The sequence below is a fragment of the Pithys albifrons genome, chromosome 2 (assembly GCF_047495875.1).
Source record: "Pithys albifrons albifrons isolate INPA30051 chromosome 2, PitAlb_v1, whole genome shotgun sequence".
Lineage (NCBI taxonomy): Eukaryota > Metazoa > Chordata > Aves > Passeriformes > Thamnophilidae > Pithys > Pithys albifrons.
Genome location: NC_092459.1, coordinates 69,377,171 through 69,398,183, shown reverse-complemented (window position 1 = coordinate 69,398,183; position 21,013 = coordinate 69,377,171). Strand labels below are relative to the sequence as shown.

Genomic DNA, 21,013 nt, shown 5'->3' with positions numbered 1-21,013 from the left:
GAGGTACAAGAAGGCTAAGATGCAACATGTTCACCTGCCCTTTTAAAATGAAAACTTTCATTAAGTGAAATCCAGAAATACGCTATTACTATGAACATATAAATATATAATTGCCCAAAGTGCAAATTTTGCATCTTTTTTAAAGTATGAAGTTCTTGATATTGTTGGAGAGAATAGGAGGTTCTATTTCATCAGCTCTTCCTTCATTTTTAAGCTAACCACATACCCTCCAGCCTGCAAAAAATAGCTAGAAAAGAACTCTTGCTTTTAAAAGATCAATCAACTTAAAGCAGGTATCTAAATGTGTACAGCAGTTAAGATTAAGTAGGAGTGGTTGGAAGAGGTTGTGGTGGTGTAGGAAAATTTTGCTTTATTTAAGCAGCCCTTGCCATATCCCTCTTATTCTCTCATATGCATCATCCCCTCAGTGTAATTGTAGCACAGCATCGAGCTGTGAACTCTATCAGGAACTGATGCAAATTTAAAAAAACAAAACAAAAAAAGCACCCCAAAACAGCAAACAAACAAACTGAGAAGCACAGTAGATAATGAGTCAAAAATGAAAGGCAGGACAGGGGCTGTTTAAGCAAGCAAAACTGCCGGAAGAGATGCTGATTAAAAGAGGGTGTGACTGGTTGGCAGTTTATTAGGGGTTCTGAGGTTGTGAGTTTTTACATATATACCTATTTCTCTTTAGTTCTCACTGTAACTGAGCAAATCACTTCTGAGCTCCTCATTCGCCTAGATTATTAAATTTATTATTAATTTCTCTTAAGTTATTAAATTCTTTAATGTTATCCAGTATTCTTAGTTGGAGGTTTTAGAGTTACAGACATATTTTGGATTTTGTCTTAATGAATGAAATTATTAAGTTATTTAATGGATCTTGTTAAAATGCTAAGGGCAACAAGTTGCACAAAAAAGGGGACCTTTAATGTCAACATAATGTTTTAAAGTTGAAATGTAATAACTACTTTGATTGAATATTAAGTGTGCAGTGTCCTTGCTCTGACAAATCTCTGCTAGCTGATTGCTGCTTCATGAAGGAGAGAGTGTGTTATTAAAAATTCAATTAAAACAACAGCTTTTAGTCTTTTAGAAATGCATTGCAAGTGTGAAGGGAGAAGTACTGAGAAATAACGCAAGGAAATAAGGAAAACCACGAAACAAAGAGGAGAGCAGATTAGGAAAAGTTGTTGAAAAGAGATTAACAGCACTAAAATATCTATAAAGAAATCTTTTACACTTAAAAGGATGTAATAATTGCATATATAAACTAAAATATTTAAATATTGTGTAGATACAGAGACAAATGCTTCAGAATTCTCTTTCTCTTCCTCCCAAATGCAATCAACATTCTGTCATGACATTTCATGATAGAGATGGCAAACCTAATGATGGTGCAAAGAGAGAGAAAATTAATTTCCTGAGGGAAATTCAAACTACTTTCTGTGGAGGTTGATGCTTGTGTGTGATTAATTCATGGCACTAGAGAACTAGGTGTGGGTCTCCAAAAAACCAACATTTTTTGTTGCAAGGTGTACCGTGGAAAGATCAATACCAGTCTTTCTTGAAAGCCCTTTGCTAATGATGGTCTCAGTTTGAGCAAAAATGGCTAGCTATCCTTTTGTTTTAAAGCAGCCATGAAATCTTGCATAGGCTTTATCTAATTCTAAAGTCAACAGTTAAATGTAATTTTTTTGAAACAATGGCAAACTCATACTGAGTCTACATCTAAAATCAGATTTAGACTGACATTACATGAGAGAGAATCACAGAATAGGCCGAGTTGCAAGCAACCCACAAGGATTATCGAGTATAACTCCTGGTTGTGCACAGGACCATCCCCTAGAGTCACACCATGTGCCTGAGAGCATTGTTCGAACACTTCTTGAACTCTGTCAGGCTTGGTGCTGTGACCACTGCCCTGGGGAGCCTGTTCCAGTGCCCAACCCCCCTCTGGGTGTAGAACACTTTTCCGATATTCCAACCTAAACCTCCCCTGGCACAACTTCAGGCCATTTTGTGAGGTCCTGTCACTGGTCACCACAGAGAAGAGATCAGTGCCTGCCTCTCTTCTCCTCACAAGGAAGTTGTAACTGCAATGAGGTCTCCCCTCAGTCTCTTCTTCTCCAGGCTGTACAGACCAAGTGACCTCAGCTGTTCCACATTCAGCTTCCCCTCAAGACCCTTCACTATCTTTGTTGCACTCCTTTGGACACTCTCTGATAACCTATTATATTTCTTGTTCTGTAGTGCCCAAAAGTGCACACAATATTCCAGGTGAGGCTGCCCCAGTGCAGAGCAGAGCAGGACAATCCTCTCCATTGACCAGCTGGTGATGCTGTGCCTGATGCCCCCAGGACACGGTTGGCCCTCCTGGCTTCCAGGGCACTGCTCCCTCATATTCAGCTTGCCATTGACCAGGACCCCCAGGTTCCTTTCCTTGGCACTGCTTTCCAGCATCTCATTCCCCAGTCTGTACAAACAGCCAGGGGTGCCCCATCCCAGGTACATAATCCAGCACTTCACCTTGTTGAACTTCCTGTGGTTGGTGACTGCCCAGTCCTCTAATTTGTTAAGATCTCTCAGTGGGGCCTCCCTGCCTTTGAGGGCATCAGCAGCTCCTCCCAGTTTTGTGTCATCTGCAAACTTGCTTAGTGTCCCATCCAGTCCTGTGTCCAAGTCATTTATGAAGATGTTGAAGAGCACAGGGCCTGAGATGGACCCCTGTGGAACCCCACCAGTGACAGGTCACCAGTCCAATGTCACCCCACTCACTATCACCCTCTGTGCTCACCTGTGAGCCAATTGCTCACCCAGTGTGTGACATGTTCATAAGGATCCTGTGAGACACAGTATTGAAAGCTTAACTGAAATCCAAAATTATAACATCCAGTTGCTTTTCTTGATCAGCTAGGTGGGTTGCCTTGTCATAAAAGGAAATCAGGTTGGACAAGGAACTTTTCTGTCATGAAGCGGTGCTCGCTGTGACCAATGACTGTGTTGTGTTTCAGGTGTTTTTCAATACCTCCCAGAATAATCTCCATAGCTTTACCAGGCACTGAAGTGAGACCGACAGGGCTGTGGTTTTTTGGGTCCTCCTTCTTGCCTTTTAAAACTGAGACAACATTCCCCAGTTTATAGACAGCTGGGACCTCTCTGGATTGCCAAGATTGCTCAAAATTACTGAGAGAGATTTTGCGATTACTTCAGCTAGCTAGAGAAGAAATAAATGTCAGTCTCCATTGGTATCATCAACTTCCCTGTTTCTGTTTGTAAAAAATACTTTGTAGCAGCTTTTCCATGAACTCTCTGTGATAATCAAATTTTACCCTGAATTGCACCAGAAAGAGTGTTTACCAGCATAATCTGTGGAAGTACCTACGGAGTGTTGAGTATTTTCAGTGCTTGATTTAGTAGTGCAACCTCTGGACTTTTTCTTTTGTGCCAATAAACTGGACTTATTTAGAGCTGTTGGCTCTGATTCACCATTTCTGTGTTAAATGTTTAGAACTTGTAAGAGTTGTGACTCTTTTGCCTTGCAAGTAATCCTAATTCCACCAATTTACACTTGTCGTTTTGCTTTAAACTCTATTACCACACACTCAAATTCTCCACAGCATTTAGCAAATAACCAGTTTGAGATTGAGGGATTTTGTCTGTTATGTCAAAATTAGTTACTAACAGATTTTGGTTTTGTGTTGCAGAAGTGTGACCTGGCCCAGCAAAGCATAGTTCATATTGTTCAGAGTCCACATAAGAACAGTCAGAACAAAGAGGAGACAGAAGATAACCATGTTGGAAGTACTCTAAAAGCCTTGGAAAAAGAACCTGAAAGCCTAACTCGCATAGATCTCAGTACCAGTATCCTCCCATCGCTCTCTGCAGGGCTGGCTGTTATTCTGGATCCTGGAAAAAACAGTGTTTCTCTTCCCTCTGAAAAAACAGGTAATTCTGTGATTTAGTACATTTCAATATACATATCTCAACATGGGTCTGTTTATTTTTAAGGGTGAACAGTTCTAATTCTACACCAAGGGAAAACAACCCCACAATATGTGGTTTCTTTAAGTTATTAAAAAAAAAACCTGCAACAATATTAAGATTTGATAAGAATCTGATGTGTCTTCTGGCAAAACAATTTTGCTTTGTGCATAAAATGAGTGATTTCTTGTGTTGTTACTGTCTCTGTCTTGTTTTGCAAATTCTTATAAGCTGGGAAAAACCCCAGAGGTCTATGAGAAAGTAAAAAAGTAGTCTTTGCAAAATTTCCATTATAGAAGTTTCCTTAACTGGAATGTTGGGCAGTTTATGCATTGCAAATATGTTTAATTCCCAGTCTGTTGTGATGTTTTCATATCATACATTTTGTAAAAAATATTTACAAGAGATTTATTATTTATTAAAACTTGCTGGCACAACACATGATGATGATTCATACTATGGATTTTCATAGTTCTTCATCCACCAAATGATTGCTGGCAATATCTTCATCATGACAAATAATCTGAGGCACAAGTTAAGTTTCAGCAAAATGGGTTGTGCTGTAAAGTTTCAAACTATTCATGAGAGTGAAGCTGAAGTCAGAAGCAAGTATAAGAATCCCTTAGCAATTACACAAATCTTCTTGGAGAAACCCCCTCCTCTCAGTCTTGCTAATCCTTACTGCTAAAAGTGTTGTCCCTAGTTAAGAGACATCATTCTGTGCAGTACCACATTCTGTTGTGATTTATTGTAATACTCCATCAGAGATGACTTTTTAGAAAGACCAGTACACAAATACCCTTTTTACACAATACAGAAGGTAATACTAAACATATAGATCCAGATTACAGAAGATAAATTGTAAACATGACAGAGTACCTCTGTGACTAACCTGACCATAGAAATCATCACGGTTAAGAAAATGGCTACTAAAACTGTTAAAATAACTTCCAGAGAATTTACTAAGTAACTCATGCAGAAAATACACAATCCATGGGAGGGTCACAGATGTATTCCACAACTGACTTGGTCAGACTCTTGCTGCCAACTAATGATGAATGAATGCAGTTTAGGAGCAAATTAGTACCCAGTTTAATGATCCACATCTCCCAATCTGAATGACTGATGAGATAAGAGGGGCACATGCTGATTTAAATCTGGTAAACTAAGGAGAGGCCTTCAACCTGGTCTTACTGTCAGAATCAAGGCAAAAATGTGAGCTTTTAAATGTTACAACATATTTATTTTTTCACTACTGAACATGGTAGGTACCAGGCTTTAATAGCTGTGCTTGACTTCACAGAATAGTTTATGTATGTGTAAGGACTTTCAAAATTTATCATGTGACATGTTTGTCCACAGACTGCAAAGTCTGTGAAGGCAGGTACAAACTGATAGGTGTCGTCTACTGCAGCAAATATCTTCATGGCAGGATAAAAGCTGAGGAAAAAAATTACTGATAGCATATGTGGCCTAGTTTTATCTGTGATTAAGTTATAAATGTTTTATAAGGAGGAAGAAAAAGAAGATTCACTCTAATGAGTAATAATTCTTTCTGCAAGTATGTTAACAAGAAGTAATTTTTAAAGACTTATTGTCTTCTTTCCTTGTTTTGATTCTCACTATGAAAACTTGTCCTTTTTTTCTGTTCAGCTCCGCTGCTATTGTTCAATATGGGGAACTTTAATGGGGTCTTTGTTATGGGTTTGGTGTGAGTTAATTTGCAGTCACTTAATTCTGTGAGTTAAGAATTAGTCTGGGTTAAAAATAATCCAGCACAGAAATAAAAACCACAAAAAACCCAACCAAACAAAAAAGTAAGATCAGTTTTTCAATAAACTTTACTGTGTATTGAGAATTTCCTTTGGCACAGCTGAAATGACTAATAGTAGTGGGAATGAGTGGCTGAAGAAGGCAGGTGCCATCACTGGCAGTGGAATACTTATCAAGCATTCTTAGGAGTGGATGGTTGTAGTGAACAATTTACTCTAGCAACCAGTAAAGTTGAACCAAGTATAATCTTTTTTCTTCTGTGTCTGAGAGATATTATCTGATGTGCTGTCAACAAATTTAAATGTACAATTTAGAGGCAAAGGATTAACTAATTGATTAACTTATTATTTAGTCTAACACACTACACAGCTCTTCCATAATTGTGGCAGTAAACACTGAGACTTCATGTCTCCTGAGGCCTAAGTATTTCTTCTGTTACCACAGGGTGCTGAGCCCGTGTTCCTGCATGGTTTTTGATTCATTTGTCCTCCTTTGAATTCCAAGTAAAAAGGTTTGTGGTAATTTTTGCATCACAAAAGCTTGTCTCGGAAGCTGTTACAGCATTTGGCTGCAAAAATAGTAATTTTGAAGTACTTACATGAATTCTTGGAGGTCAAAATATGAAATATTACCAGACCAAGGAGGAGAGAGACAATTATTTTGTTTTACTGCACTTATATACTTAAGTAGCATAAACTGCTGTACTTGGTGAGACAAAAGCCTTTATAGCCTGGCATGGTGCCTCCACTAAAGGGTATTTGCTCTTGGCAGAAGAGTGTAACAGGGCATCCTCCTCTCAGCTCACCCCTACTCCAGTGTGAGGAATGAAATGAACTCAACTGGTCTGGAGAAGCATCTTACTTGCTTTCTGTTTTGAGAGTACAATGTCTGTTTTTCTATGAGAAATTCAGAAATGTGAAAGTCTTAATAGGCTGAAAAAATACCAAAGTGGATTCAAATAATCTCTGCATCAAAGATTTTTAGGTTTCCTCATTTTGCAGACTAAGGTAACAAAAGTGCCTTTTTCTGGTTTTTTTTGTTTGGGTTGTTTTTTGTTGTTGTTGTTTGTTTTGGGGGGGTTTTGTGGGTTTTTTGTTTTCTTTGGTTTTCCTCTTTTTTTTTTTTCTGAAAACATTGCATGATTTCTAATGGACATGGAAACAAAATCTCAGCACAGGACTTTCATCCTGCCTTGCCTCATAATTTTCTTCTGTACAATGTCTGGGATAAAGTGTTTTGTCAAACAAGATGTAGGCAAATAAACCATGTTCTATTATGGCTGCATACTGGTAGATACATGTATAGCATGAAGGGGTAATGGTTGATTTGATGACCTTAGAGATCTTTTCCAACCTTAACAATTCTATGATTCTTTGACTTTTACCTGAGAAACAGTGAATCTGAAAAACATTTGTATAGCTCATCAGCTCATTATGAGAATGCATTATGATGCTGGGTCCAAGAAAGTTAATACAGTCTTTGGAAGTATAAACAGAAAACAGATAATTTTTTCTCTACTTTTGATACTTGCATAACTAAAAGTGCAATTGTCAAAACAGATTAGACACTGTTTTGATGTCTAATCCATTAGAAGGTTCACAAGAACAGTCCTGAGAATCCTACAGAAGTGCAGATTATGATTGGTTTGTATTTCTTGGTATAGTCTTGTGGCATTTATGGAAGTGGAAATTCGGTAATGTGGGAGTCTTAGACCTTACCAGCTATTTTAGGATATAAGCTTTCATTGTCCAGAAAGTGCAAGCCAGCAAATATGAACACCACACATAGATTTTAACTTGCCAGGAAAAAAATCACCAAAGCAGGTTATTCTGGTTTATAAGAATTCATCATGTTTAACCATTTATAAATAAATATGGAACTTTTTTTTTCTGAAACAAATGTGTAGCAACAAAGATTGGACTTCAACATACTATGAACAGTCCTAGACAGGAGGTCAGACTGCTGAATCTCACTGCTTCTGAGTGGAAAAAACAATCAAATAAAATAGAACAAAATTCTTTTATTCAGCACTGGGAACATGGGGATAATTCCACCAAAGACATGTTCAATAACACTTTTGTGTTTCCAGGTTTATATACTTAGTTACAACTGAAACTCCTCCCCAAAGTGAAGCAGTATATTTTAAGTGACTCTTAACAGCTCTAATGACCTGCTCTTATCTCTACAGCTCTGTATTTCCTTTTAACTAAACAATGTTACAGCTTCAAGCTTTTCTGCTTTACTTCTTACTGCTCAGCTTCTAATCTAAACATGTTTTTGATGTGTTCCTTGAAGTTCATCTTACTGCTACAGGGTTAAATTCCTCTTTGTCTAGAGCTATGTGTGGTTAACAGAACTGACAAACTTACAAGCTGATGCCGTGAATGACCCCTCCCCCAAAACAGGACTCTGAGCCACGTTAGTGTAGGGTAAGATAAAAAGTAAAGGTCCTTTAATAACACAGGGCCTATGGCCCACAGGAATACAGGGTGACATGCATGTGTCCCAGTTCTAGTTTTCAAGGCTTTTATAATAAGATCTCTCCAATCATTGCTTTACACATTTCTCAGTCCAGCCCAAGTCCCACCCCTGTCCAACCCCCTGGAATTGGGACTGGGGTCGTCAAGACCCTCTGTCTTCATCAGCTCTTCTTCAGGCTCACAAAGGTCTCTTGGAGTTCATCCAGTTCTGGCTTTTGGGTCACTCTGACCTGTTTATGTTTCATTCTGTAGGCCTTCTGATATCCTTCAGCTCTTTACCTTGGAAAGGAGTCTAAACAAGATTAATTAACTAAAGGAATTTGAGCTCCCTGTTCTGGGACAGGGGTAGTGATAGAAAGGCATTAAACTTAAACTGTTAGAAATATTAACCCTCTAAAAATCTACAACTACTGTGTTCCTAAAATCTACAAAATGTAAAAATTGGAACAAAATCCCCTTCGGCATCAAGTCCCCCCTTTAGAAATAGACAAAACTCAAAAATTTTGTCTGGGTTCTACTACTTAAGTTTAGCATTACAGTAACAGGTAAAAAAAGCTACAGTATTAAATTTTGCAGCTAGCTATTATGCAAAACACTAATGACATAACTAAACAGTTGGTTAGGTTCAGTAACCGAGAAGTAGGTTTGTGGAAACTTTCCAAGAGTTACTTGATTTAAAGTACTACATGAGACAAACTCTGGACTTTTCTGAAGCTGCAATAGCATCTGAGGGCTGATTTTGGATAATTTCAATGATGATGGTTTTTTTAATTGACTCACTTTTAGAGGTGGGATCTTCAGGTCCCTGGAATTCCATAGGATTCTTCAAAGTTTGTTTCATTCTTCAAAATGCCAATTAGGAGCAGTTGCTTTCCATCAATTGCTGGTATTTGAATACAAATACAGAAGTCAGTTTTGAAGGATTTTAGATATGTGACTAGGGTCACATGCAAGTTTTGTTTCTAAATTTCAGCTAAATTCATAATGCAAATTTAGCAATCTTTTTGGTGTTTTGGCTAAAGTCAAATGCAACTGCAAAATTCAGTTTTAAACTTAATTCATGGTTAGTAGCAATGCAAACAATACATACAGAAAGGAATTTAAGAAAGTAATAGTCTCTGTTGCCCTTGTTTGGTGGGCAGAGGACTTCTGTCCTGCAGTAAGTCCAGGAAACCTGCTATGCAAAGAAAGCAGTCTGTTTTGTTGCTTAGGATGACATCAGGTTGTTAATCTTTGAAGTGGTCCTGGGATGTGAATCACAGGGGTACAGTTCGGTCTTTGACTGTGGTGTAGTTAGTTAATAGTACTTGAGATGACTCTCTTTAGTCAGCATGCAGATGTCAGTGTCCCATCTTTCAACAGTTCTCAGTCTGGAACAGGAATGTCCATTTTCATGGGCTTTTGGAATTTCTGCAAAGTAAAATGAAATCTAGACCATTTAATAATCTTGTAAATTAAATTTTTCTTATGTGAATATGAGGAGTCAATGAAACAGTTGTTTCTCTGCCTTAGCTATAGGCAAGGCTGGGGTATGTAAGGTGTCTTATGTCTCTCATATCTCTTCACAAATTTTGCTAATTTGAGTTTTAGGAGTGTGCAATTTTGCAAATCTCAGGCAATTTTCAAAGGAATCTCGAATTTCAGAATTCTTGCATTTTGACAATACAAAAAGCAGATTCCACTTTTATAACATGAAGGGGTTGACTGCTAGCCATGAATGCACGGGCCCATCAGGAGCTTTCTGCCAGCAAGGTGTGTCTGGAGTTTCTGCAACACCAAACATCATCTTGGCACTAGTAATTGCTCCTCACAGAGTGCTTGCATTCTGTGAGTATATTTCAGGCTCCGTCGAGGTCAGACCATCCTGCCACAGCCTGCCTTGACCACAGTCAGTCCTCTTCACCTCACGGAGTAGCTGTGCAGGAGCTCCTTGCCTCCATGTATAAAAGCATTTTCACTGCTAAATTGTGTATGTTTGTGTTAGCATGTTAAATAACAATGGCATCTTCACATATTGTAAGCCATAATGCAGGTTTCTAAAAGATTATTTTGCTGAAAGAAATTGAAGAGACATAAGAGCATGAAAAAGTTTTCAGGACATGACTGAAATTCACTTAATTAGGCTAAAATAGGGTACAACCATCACTTAAATGACTTAAACAAGCTATTTAGCTAAGATGTTACCAAAATTTAGAATAAAATATAAAATTAGTGGAGGTCCGATTAAAAATTAGCAAAGATCATATGATTTTATGGAGAAGGGTTAAAATCCTTTTTCTTGATGGGTGCCTGAATCACTTCCCTTTCTTAATGTATTTATCAGGTAGCAATGTCAAGCTAATATGTAGCATTGAAAAAAACCACCAGTTTAACAGCATCTGTTTTCTGTAAGCTGATATTAATGTTGTTACTTATTTATTTTCCAATTTAATCCATTATTAGCTAGTTTATTATTTTGTCTAAATCAATTGGATGTGATCATCATTACTAATGTTTTTTCTTTTCAATTTAAATAAATGCTCAACTGTTCAGTTCACAAAAAAATCCCCTTGTGTTCTTTAACTAGTCTTTTACAAATGCATGCAAGGCACCTCTATTTACTTATCTTTCCATGTTCCTGTTTTCACAGAAGAGTAAATAAAGTAAAGGTATATCCTGACAGGTATGCTAAGCTGTAAATTCTAGAAAAGATCCAGATTGATTTTTTTTCTACAAAGTTAAGAAATGCTTTATCAAAACTTAATATATGTTCAAACTTCTTCTCTTTACAAATGGCACAAGTGTGATTTAGAAGAGGAAACTGCCATTACCAAAGAGTCAGTGTTGTCAGTGATGCATAAAGTAATGAACCGGTTCCCATTTTATGTAAGACTTTGACATAAGAAAGAGACATTTAGAAAGGAAAGCCACAATTTAGGATTTGGATAGTCAGAACTGAGTATACGTCTGAGAGAAGTTCTGATGAATAAAAAAAAATCAATGTAACCAGGGAAATTGCTGACACTACAAATAGTTTTTCAATATTATTTTGATGACTGTGTGTTAAAAATGTCCTGTACACTCTAACTGATATCACATTTTATTATGATTCTTGTACTCAAAAAGCCTAAAAGAATAAGAATTTTTGCCAGATCTGTTTGAAGTAAATGAGTAGACTAAACTCCTAAAGTATTGTAAGATTACTTCACAGCTTTATAAAGTTTTGTAAAGCCTTATAATTTTTTAATGTGAAATTAGTCCCAGAGTGGACAATGGTATAGGGTACATCTACCTCCACATTTTAATGCAGTGTTGGGCTGAGTGCCATGCCCAGTACCAAGCTGAGTACAACTGTGGCTATTCCTTATTTTCTTTTTGAGAATGTCATCAAAACATGAACGCTTATCCCTTCTAAATGGCCTCAAGTGCAGCAAGAACATTTCTGTTGTCACTCAGAAACATCAAGCTCTGTGACTATTGTGCAACTACACCAGACAAAACTGAGATAACGGTGAACTTATTTTCCCATGATCTAATATTGCTTTGCTGTGCGACAAAGCTGAATATCTACTATTTTCTTAATGTTTACTGTCATAGAAAAAATAATTCCTAAAGTTTTTCTCCTGCCATTTAACTGCATTTTTAAAAGGAAATTAATCAGTGTAAAGATTTTTTTTCCTTTGGCGTCTGTACAAATCATTTGTGGATTAATTATAACATAAATCAAATAATTAAATGTACCTTAGGTCCATGGTATTGTAAATCAGTGGTTTGAGGAAGGAAAATCAGTATTCTATGTAATTTGTATTCAGTAATGAGGTTCTTGTCCCCAGAGATATCAAAATTTTGTTCTAAAAACAAATTACCAGAGTACTTACACTGACCTTTGTTAAATTTTTTGAAATATTAATACACCATTTCCTGGTGGTTACATGATTCTTGTGATAGTTCTTTCTTGCAGACATCCATTTGAATAAGATTCATACTGCTATACAAGAAAGCAGTAAACTACTTAATATGCAACCAACGCAACATATTCAAGTAACTAGTTACATTGCTATGTATTTTTGGATTAGGTGCCCTGACAGTTTACTTTTTTATCAGGATTAAACCACTTTTAATGTAAATGATAATGTATTATGCAGCACATTGTGATTCAGCCTATATTTCAGATTTTTTATAATACATTATTTTACAAACTTGTAAATATTAAGTGCAGTACTAATTTGAGGATCCATCTACATCCAGAAAAGGGAAGATATTAAAACTTTTTTAGAAATGCACAATAAAGTGCCAACTCAGAAATAATATACCAGTCCTGATTTTGGCAAATAATTTCTGGGAAGCAAAGCTGCATTTGTCTTCATTACACACTGTGTAAATTTCAAACTTCAACCCAAGACTTTACAAAATTTCTGCATTGACAACACATACTTGTTGTTAGTTCCTGCTCATTGTTAATCATTCTCAGTATGCTTTCATTACATACACAGAACTGTTAGGCTTTAACGGTTAGACTTTTTATCTTAATTTTGCAGTCAGTGTACAATACCACACAGCTGATGACATTTTCATTGCACTGATGTGTTATAGTCACAGAAGTTCAGTTGATCAGGCCTGAGAGCTATTTGAAAAAACCAAACTGGTACTAAAGGAGACTTGTCTTCCTTCCTCTCCATTTTTCCTTTCTTATTTGACATTTTTGTATTATTTGTCTTCATCCTGGATGGGAATCTCCTCTGTGTTCCTCATGGCTTTCATTGGTTTTTGTTTTGCCAGCCACCCTTTATGGGTGTTACATACTTGGAAGATGTTCTCTCCATTAGTATTCCTTCATGCATGTAATGATTTGTTTTGTTTTCTTTTTACAACCTCTTGTCACTTGGATACCTCCTGAAACAAATAAGTGTGCAACTACACATGTCATGTCTCTTTGGTGGTTAGGTTGCTCACATACTTCATGCAAAATGTGTACGCATTGTGTCCAACTAGATCATCACAGTGTTACATGTTTTTCAGAAGTAACCATCTTATAAGTATGTGGATCTGAGGGTTAAAAATCCATGTGTGTATTAAGAGTATGACAGTGACATTTTTATACGGTACAGTGACATTGAATTTAATTTTAAATCAATCCCACTAACTATTTCCTATGTGTTGAATGAGAACTTTTCTGAAGTTTTAAGAGTTTCTAAGCTCTTTGGTAAATGTTTCATGGCAGAAGTTGTTGAACTGTGATCCATGTTTGAAGCTGTGAGATCCAGAAGGTTGCTTATGATGATCCATTGAAATAATGGCTACAGCGCTTCAGCTCAACTTGTTTTCAACTGCTAAAATATATTGCAATCACAAAATCACGGAATTGCTGAGGTTGGAAAAGACATTAAGATCACCGAGTCCAACCATTAAGCGAGCACTGCTAAGTTCACGCTTGAACCCACCCCCAGGTGCCAAATCTGAACATATTTTAAATACCTTCAGTCATGGTGACTCAACTCCTTCCTTGGGCAGCCTGTTAATGTCAGTATATGTTAAATTATCCCTCTTGATGAGTTGTTATAGTTCCTTGTATTATACTGTATGTTTGGAGGTAAGGGAAGGCATGCCCCTAAGGCAGTGCTTACTTTTAAAAGTTATGCATAATACAGTATTGTTTCTGAAACATTATTCTGTTTTTTGATACACAGCAAAAGAAGTTTTTGGATACAAATCTGGTCTCAGCCCAAAGGAGCTATTATGCAAGATCAGACCAGTTGTCTATCTAATTCTCTTAATACTTGCCTGTTTTGTATCCAATACTTCAAAAGAAGAAAAACATTCTTTTATTTATTTAGAGATAAATATTCCTCTTTTCAAGTAATCACCCCTGTACGCCTGTTGGATTATCCTTCATCTCTGTTATCTGGACAACTAGACAAGAATGATAATGGTATTCTCTAATCTGACCTTCACTGGAAAAACATTTCCTGAACTGTCTCTGGTGTCAATTCAAGGGTTAATTAGAGAACAGAGGGAAATTTTTCATCTCAGCAATTAACTGTTGCTAATTCTGTGAATATTTCTTTTGAAATAGTTAATCTTAAGAAAATTATTCTGCTTTTTCTGTTTCTAGTAGAATTATGAAAATTTGTCATTACAAAATCCTTGGAAGTTTGCTCTTACCTAAATTGTATCTTCTGTTAGGGTTCTTAACCCTTGACAATTCACTGCTTCAATACTTCCACGTTCTATATATAAAAATTGATATCCCCTCTTCACCTTCCAGCAAGAGCAAAAAGTGATTTTATAAGACATTAGCATAATGGAACCTTTTCAATAAAATGATAAATTGAGCCCATTTCAGAAAACAGAACGCGCATTTGATAATTTATTGCTGCCAGTGCTGTGCTGGAGACCTCATTCATATCATATGCTTTTAGCACTGATGAGAATGGTGCCATTTTCCCACACCTTGCATGACTGTGAGATTCATTTGAGAGGAAAAATGTAAAAAATATTCTTTTCTAATAGATGCTAAACCACTTCTGGGAATGCTCATCTTTACATGACATAATTATCTCTCATGAACGTGTCTTAATTACTTTGTTTTTAAAGGCCCTTTCATGTTAATTGAAACCAGTAACATTTGCTATTTCCTGTGTGTCAGGGGTGGAGTGGAACACAGTTGTGTTCTGCACTGTATGTTTGTTGTTTATATGTGACAACATAGGTGAACTTTCTTCTGCAAACACATCACTTGTATCTTTATGCCACCAGCTGGAGGTGACACTTATAGGTGGTAAGTGTTCTGTCATAATTAAACAAAACTATACATGTAATGTTTTCCAAAGTAATTGTTGGCATGAATGTATTACTGATGTCATGAAGAAAAATAGGAAAATAGCATTAGGAAACGTCTGTTATGTTTAAAAATATGACAATAGAGTTTTAGGGTGATTCTTTTTTAACAGAAAGAATCTGATTATGAAGCACAAATAAGAATCATAGAATGGTTTGTGTTGTAAGGACCTTAATGATCATTCAATTCCAACCCTTCTGCCATAGGCAAGGACACCTTTCACTAGAACAAGTTGCTCAAAGCCCATTCCAACTAAGCTTTGAACACTTTCAGGGACGGGACATCCACAACTTCTCTGTGCAACCTGTTTCAGTGTCTCACCACCCTCACAGGAAAATAATTTCTTCCTAACATCCAATCCAAACATACCCTCTATTATTTTAAAGCCATTGCCCTTTGTCCTATCATTACATGCCGTTGCGAAAACTCTCTCTCCAGCTTTCTTGTAGTCCTCTTTACTGAAAGGCAATTATAAGGTTCACTATAAGCCTTCCCACCTTGGGGCAGAACAACTGCAACTCTCAGCCTGTCTTCGTAGGAGAGGTGCTCTAACCCTCTGATCATCTTCATGGCCTTCTGGCCTCACTCCAACAGATCCATGTCCTCTTTTTTTCTGACAGAACTGAATGCAGTACTCCAGCTGGAGTCTCATGACTGGGGAGTAGAATGGGAGAATCACCTCCCTTTAACTGCTGGCCACGCTGATTTTGATGCAGCCTGTGCTTGTGCTTGGGATTGACCCGACCAAGGTGAAGGACCTTACACTTTGTTGAACTTCATGAGGTTTGCATCAGTCCATTTCTCAAGCCTGTCATGGTCCTTCTGGATGACATCCTTTCCCTGGAGTGCTGTCAACAGCACCACACAGCTTAGTGTCATCAGCAGACTTAGAGAAGGTGCTCTCAATCCCACTGTATGTGTCACTGACAAAAGTGACTCCCAAGGAACATCACTTTTCACTGGTCTCCATTTGGATATTGAGCCACTGAACATGACTCATGGAGTACAACCATTCAGCCAATTCCTCACCTACTGAGTGGTCCATCCATCAAATCAATATCTTGCCTTGTTTAGAGACAAGGATGTTGTGCAGGACAGTGTCAGATGCTTTGCATGAATACAGGTAGATGATGTCAGTTGCTTGTTCCTTACCACACCTAACCCAGTAACCTCATTGTAGAAGGCTACCTGATTTGTAAGACTGATGACCTGTAGTGAAGCCACATGCTCCTTGATTTTCTGTGTGCCTTTGCATAGTTTCCAGGTGGATCTGCTCCATAATATTGCCACTCACACAGGTGAGACTGACTGGACTGTAGTTCTCAGAGTCTTTCCTTTTTCCTTTTTTTAAAAATGAAACTTGTGTTTCTCTTTGTCCAGTCAGTAGGAACTTCACTGGACTGCCACAGCTTCTCAGATATGATGGGTAGTAACTTAGAAACTTCATCAGACAGTTCACTCAGAATACATCTCATCAGGTCCCATGGACTTGTGAACTTCCTTGATCTTTAGATGTTCTTGAATTTGACCTTCTACAGTAGCCAGTTCTTCATTCTAGCTGTCCCTGCCTTTACTTTCTCCCATTTGGGTGGTGTGGCTGGAGCACTGCTGGTGAAGACTGAGACAAAATGTTATTGAGCACCTCAGCTTTCTCTATGCCCTGGGTAGCCAGGTCTCCTGTTTCTTTCTTGAGAGGGCCCACATTTTCCCTAGTCTTCCTTTTTTCACTGACCTACCTGTAGAAGCTTTTCTTATTGCCCTTGGTGTTCCTGTACAGATTTAATTCTATCAGGGTTTCAGCTTTCCTGACCTAATCCCTGGCTGCTCAGACAGTCTTTGTTTATTCCTCCAAGGCTGCCTGTCCTTGCTTCCACCCTCTGTAGACTTCGTTTTTGTGTTTCAGTTTGTCCAGGAGCATCCTCTCCATCCATGCAGGCCTCCTGGTGGTTTTGCCTGACTTCCTCTGTGTTGGGATATTAACTAGCTTTCTTGGGCCTCTCTTTCGTCTAGGGTTTTATCTCATGGTATTCTAAGCAGAATGCTTAAAGTTCATTAAAAAACCAGTAGTTGCTGCTCCTGTGCAGCTTAGTGCTTGCAGTACGTGGTCTCTGTTGTGAGCTCTTACCACTCAAAATGACATGAAGCATAGCCTTCACTCAAGTCATGTGCTCAGATTCACTAATGTCATTGGGTGTTCTGTGCACACAGCAAGGACATTGGGAGAACAGACCCGTTAAAAAGGATTGATCTACAGAAAGTACTTTCATGGAACAGATTCATAAATTCAGTTGATACTAAAAGATTAAAAAATAGCCAACAAAACACACCCGACTCTCTCTTTACAAAGACAGATAACTTCAATTTGAACTTCCATAAAAGTAAAGGATCATTAAATTTATCAGGGAAGGCACATTCTCTGGTGGGTTTTTTTTTTAAAAGAGAATGGTTGTGGTTAGAAAATGAACAGTTAATGCAGAAGTTCTAATTCATATTCACAGAAAAGCAGAATTAAAGTCAGTGCATGCTCATACATTGCTGTGACAGAAAGTTTCACAATTTTACCATCAGCTTTGTTTTGGTGAAGGTTTCACATTTTCACTGCTAGCTGGGTAACCATTGTTAGAGATGCCAAGGTAGTGGCCTTTATGTCTGTTCAGGCTTCTCTTCAGAGGCTGTCAGCTAGGATTTCAGTTCGTTTTGTTAATCACTTGTGCCTCTGTTGTTTTGTGGTTTTGTTTGTTTCTTTCTTTTTTTTAGAGAGCATCTAGCCATAGCAACTGAGATTCTATATCAGCTTTATGTGGATTTCCAAAAACCCTCCAATGTAATGGGTTTTTTAATCCTACTCTGTGTCGCGTTGAACCTTTTGCTTAAACCTTGTTCATCCTTATATATTTGTCATAAAAAAACTCGGCCTACATTATACCCATCAACTAAGATTTTATCCAGTTGGAACAGAATATATGATGCATGTTTTGCAACAATTACCATCATTTGTAATTATTAAATATTTTGTAGATGCTTTTGGAATGTTTAAGTTCTATGGGATCTATTTGCACTAGACAGAAAGTTTAACGTAGATAGGATTACAACATTTTTGATCAAATTATCAAACTGAAAAGAAAATCATTTAAGAAAATACCTTCCTTGAGCTGCCTTTCACATATGACACAGAGCATAACAGTGGCCTGCAAGTGCAACTGTCTGGAATAGTTCTGAGCTGGATTACATATGCTGCGAGGCTACTTTTTTTACAGCTGCTGTGTCAGAATCACAATTTTCTTAGTGAGGTACCCAGGATCTGGAAGGCCCTATTTAAGCATTAACCTTAAGATTCAGAACTAACCTTTTCAAATGCTAGTTCAAAAAAAAAGAATCTTTGTATTCACTGACACCTGAAACTGTATCTTAAAAGCATATCTGTACTGTTGACATCTCTCTCAATATTGTCTTAGGTCTTTGACCTTGAGAACATGTCAGATTCTCTGAATATATGTTATATTTTCAGTTATATATTATTAATATCTTAGCAGTTACTATCAACTGCTGCTATAACTGGTATTTGCAGATTAAGTTTTGACAGTCTATCTACCTGTAACAATTTCTGCATTTTTTGGAGTAGAGTATCTGCAACTAAATTTCCACCTAGTAGTCAAAAGACAGGAAGGGAGAAAAAGAAAGAAACACAGGGTTATGGAGAGCTGGGGTTTTAAGTTGAGCCTTTTCACCACATTCTGTACTCATTGATGTTCAGCTTCATGCAACACTGCACAACTTGGCAAGGATTTTATTATCAGCCCTATTTTGGTTTTTAGTGCTGGGTGACATTATTTTATTGCTTTTTTGCTATGATGGTGATTTAACCAAATTTGTAAAAAAAATTAAAAAATTCCCTTGAGCAAAAAAATTTCTGGGAGCCACAGTTCCTTCTTTCGTTCACCACAATTTCCTCTTCAGCTTTGGTTTCTGATTTAAAGGTATATTACTTGGCAGTAAAAACTTGAGGTTTTATCTCCTGCACCTCTTCCCAGCTTCTACTAATTATTTTTGGGGTAGCTGAATCAAACTTCAGCAGTGTTTTAAACAAAGCACTGGAGATATGGCCAGGTGAGGGTCATGATTAATGTTATCAAGGACTTTTCCCAGAGTTTATTTCCCTTGAAAAGAATGTTGTGTTCATGCAAATAATAAGGAAATAAACAGCAAAATCACCACTGTCTTCAGCTGTGGATATACAAGATCTAAATTAATGACATGATGCAGACAAATGATTATGGATATTGTACTTTTATTGTTCTTGTTACCTAATCTCTGGTGAATAGCTATAGATCTTATCCTGCTCTCTAAACCCCGTAACATTCTTCACAGTGATATTCAGCTTCTTAGGAGCACAACGATGGCTGTAGATGAGTTAATATTTGACTCATCTTGAGCAATATCTTCTTTATAGCTTCAACCACTGTGAAATATTTAGGATGGAAATGTAAAAAAATTATGTTTTAAATGGAAAAGTTACCTGTCCTCCACATTTTGTCTCCTAGTCTGTAATAGAAAGTTTTCAGGTACGCTAAATCTAGCAGTATAAATGTGTCCTAGTTCAGCAGGAGGGACCAGTTAACACTGTGTGTGGGGTGATCAAAGCTGTGTATTCTACCCCCTCTATTCATTCCCCAAGGTCAATGGGCCATTAGCAGCAGCTGCCCAGGGAGCCATTATCACCATCACACCCAGCCTGAGGGGGGCGGAGCTGCTAATGGGCTATCAACAGCTCAACACCCCCTGGCTCCCAGAGTTAATCACCCATTGTGTGAGTCCCCGTCCAGGGGGAGGGACTGGGTGCTCCCTGAGGGTACATAAGTGGTGGGTAAGTAGGTCTCGGGAACTTCTCGTCGGATCCAGAGCAGCAGCAGGACCTCGACAGGAAGAGATCACCGCTCTCGCCCAGACCACAGCCCTCGCCTGCACCAACAGGTTTTTCATTTCCTTTTGCTCTGGACTTGGGGGAGCCACAGGGGTCTCAGCACAAGGGCTAACAAACCCCCTTGGGTTTGTGCCCCAGGACACTGGGTTATACTGCTGGGTGTTTGTGAGTTGAAAGCAATTTCCCTTGTGTGTCAGTGTTGTTATTGTAATATTATTATTAAATTTTAGGTCTGACTTATAATCTCTGTCGTGGTGAGTTAATTTCCCCGGCTGGTTCGCCCTTAAAACCAGCACAAAATGTGAACAAACATATCTTCCATCCAGGCACAAAGATCTGTATTTGACCAGCAATATGTAGAGAAGTAAAATGTCTTCATTAAACATTACCGTATCTAACAATAGCTATAATTTTGCTATTTCTCCTCAGTCTCCCATATTCCATTTTATTACCCCTATTCTCCTGTAGCCCCCACCCCAAGTCACTTTCTTTTCTTAAATGACTTATAAATATACTCTAAATATGGCAGAACTGCAGGGTTAGTTACCTCCTGCACAGACACAGAGCAGAACAGGAATCTCAGTTGAGTACTGGAGATGTAGATATGCTATCTTGATTGTTTCCTAGTTTGTTATAATCCTTGAAAATCAACTAGAAATCAAATGGTTATTGATGAAGGAAGTAGGGAGACATTGAGATGAAAACTTATCTCTTTAGGGCCTGCAGGAATGTCTTCTACTGTGTAGCGTGACTTGGGAATTCAGCAATAGAAAGGAGAACTCTCCCTGCACAAACATTTGTTGAACTGTCAAATGTACTGTATGAAAAGATGAAAAATAAAAGCATTTGGGAGGAAGGGAACAGCTTTTGTAGAAATTAAGTACAACTCAAGTTGAATGGACAAAATAGTCTTTAAGTATTTCTGTTTAACTTCAATCATATTTATATTGATAGTGTCTCTTTCTGAGAAGGCTCACAGGGCCTACTTATTACTGCATTCTCACTTGGTCCTAGGTTTGCATTAAGGGAAAAAGG

The 21,013-nt window shown here is 37.8% G+C and overlaps 1 protein-coding gene across 2 annotated transcripts in view; it reads left to right on the top strand.

Moving 5' to 3' along the window:
• The window catches only part of PRKN (parkin RBR E3 ubiquitin protein ligase), a 721,348-nt gene that overhangs the window by 221,011 nt on the left and 479,324 nt on the right, over positions 1 to 21,013 (top strand). For both annotated transcript variants that reach the window (XM_071549419.1, XM_071549418.1), the window contains exon 3: positions 3,711 to 3,951. In XM_071549419.1, coding sequence (XP_071405520.1) covers positions 3,711 to 3,951 — 241 coding nt within the window. The remainder of the gene's footprint in view (positions 1 to 3,710; positions 3,952 to 21,013) is intronic.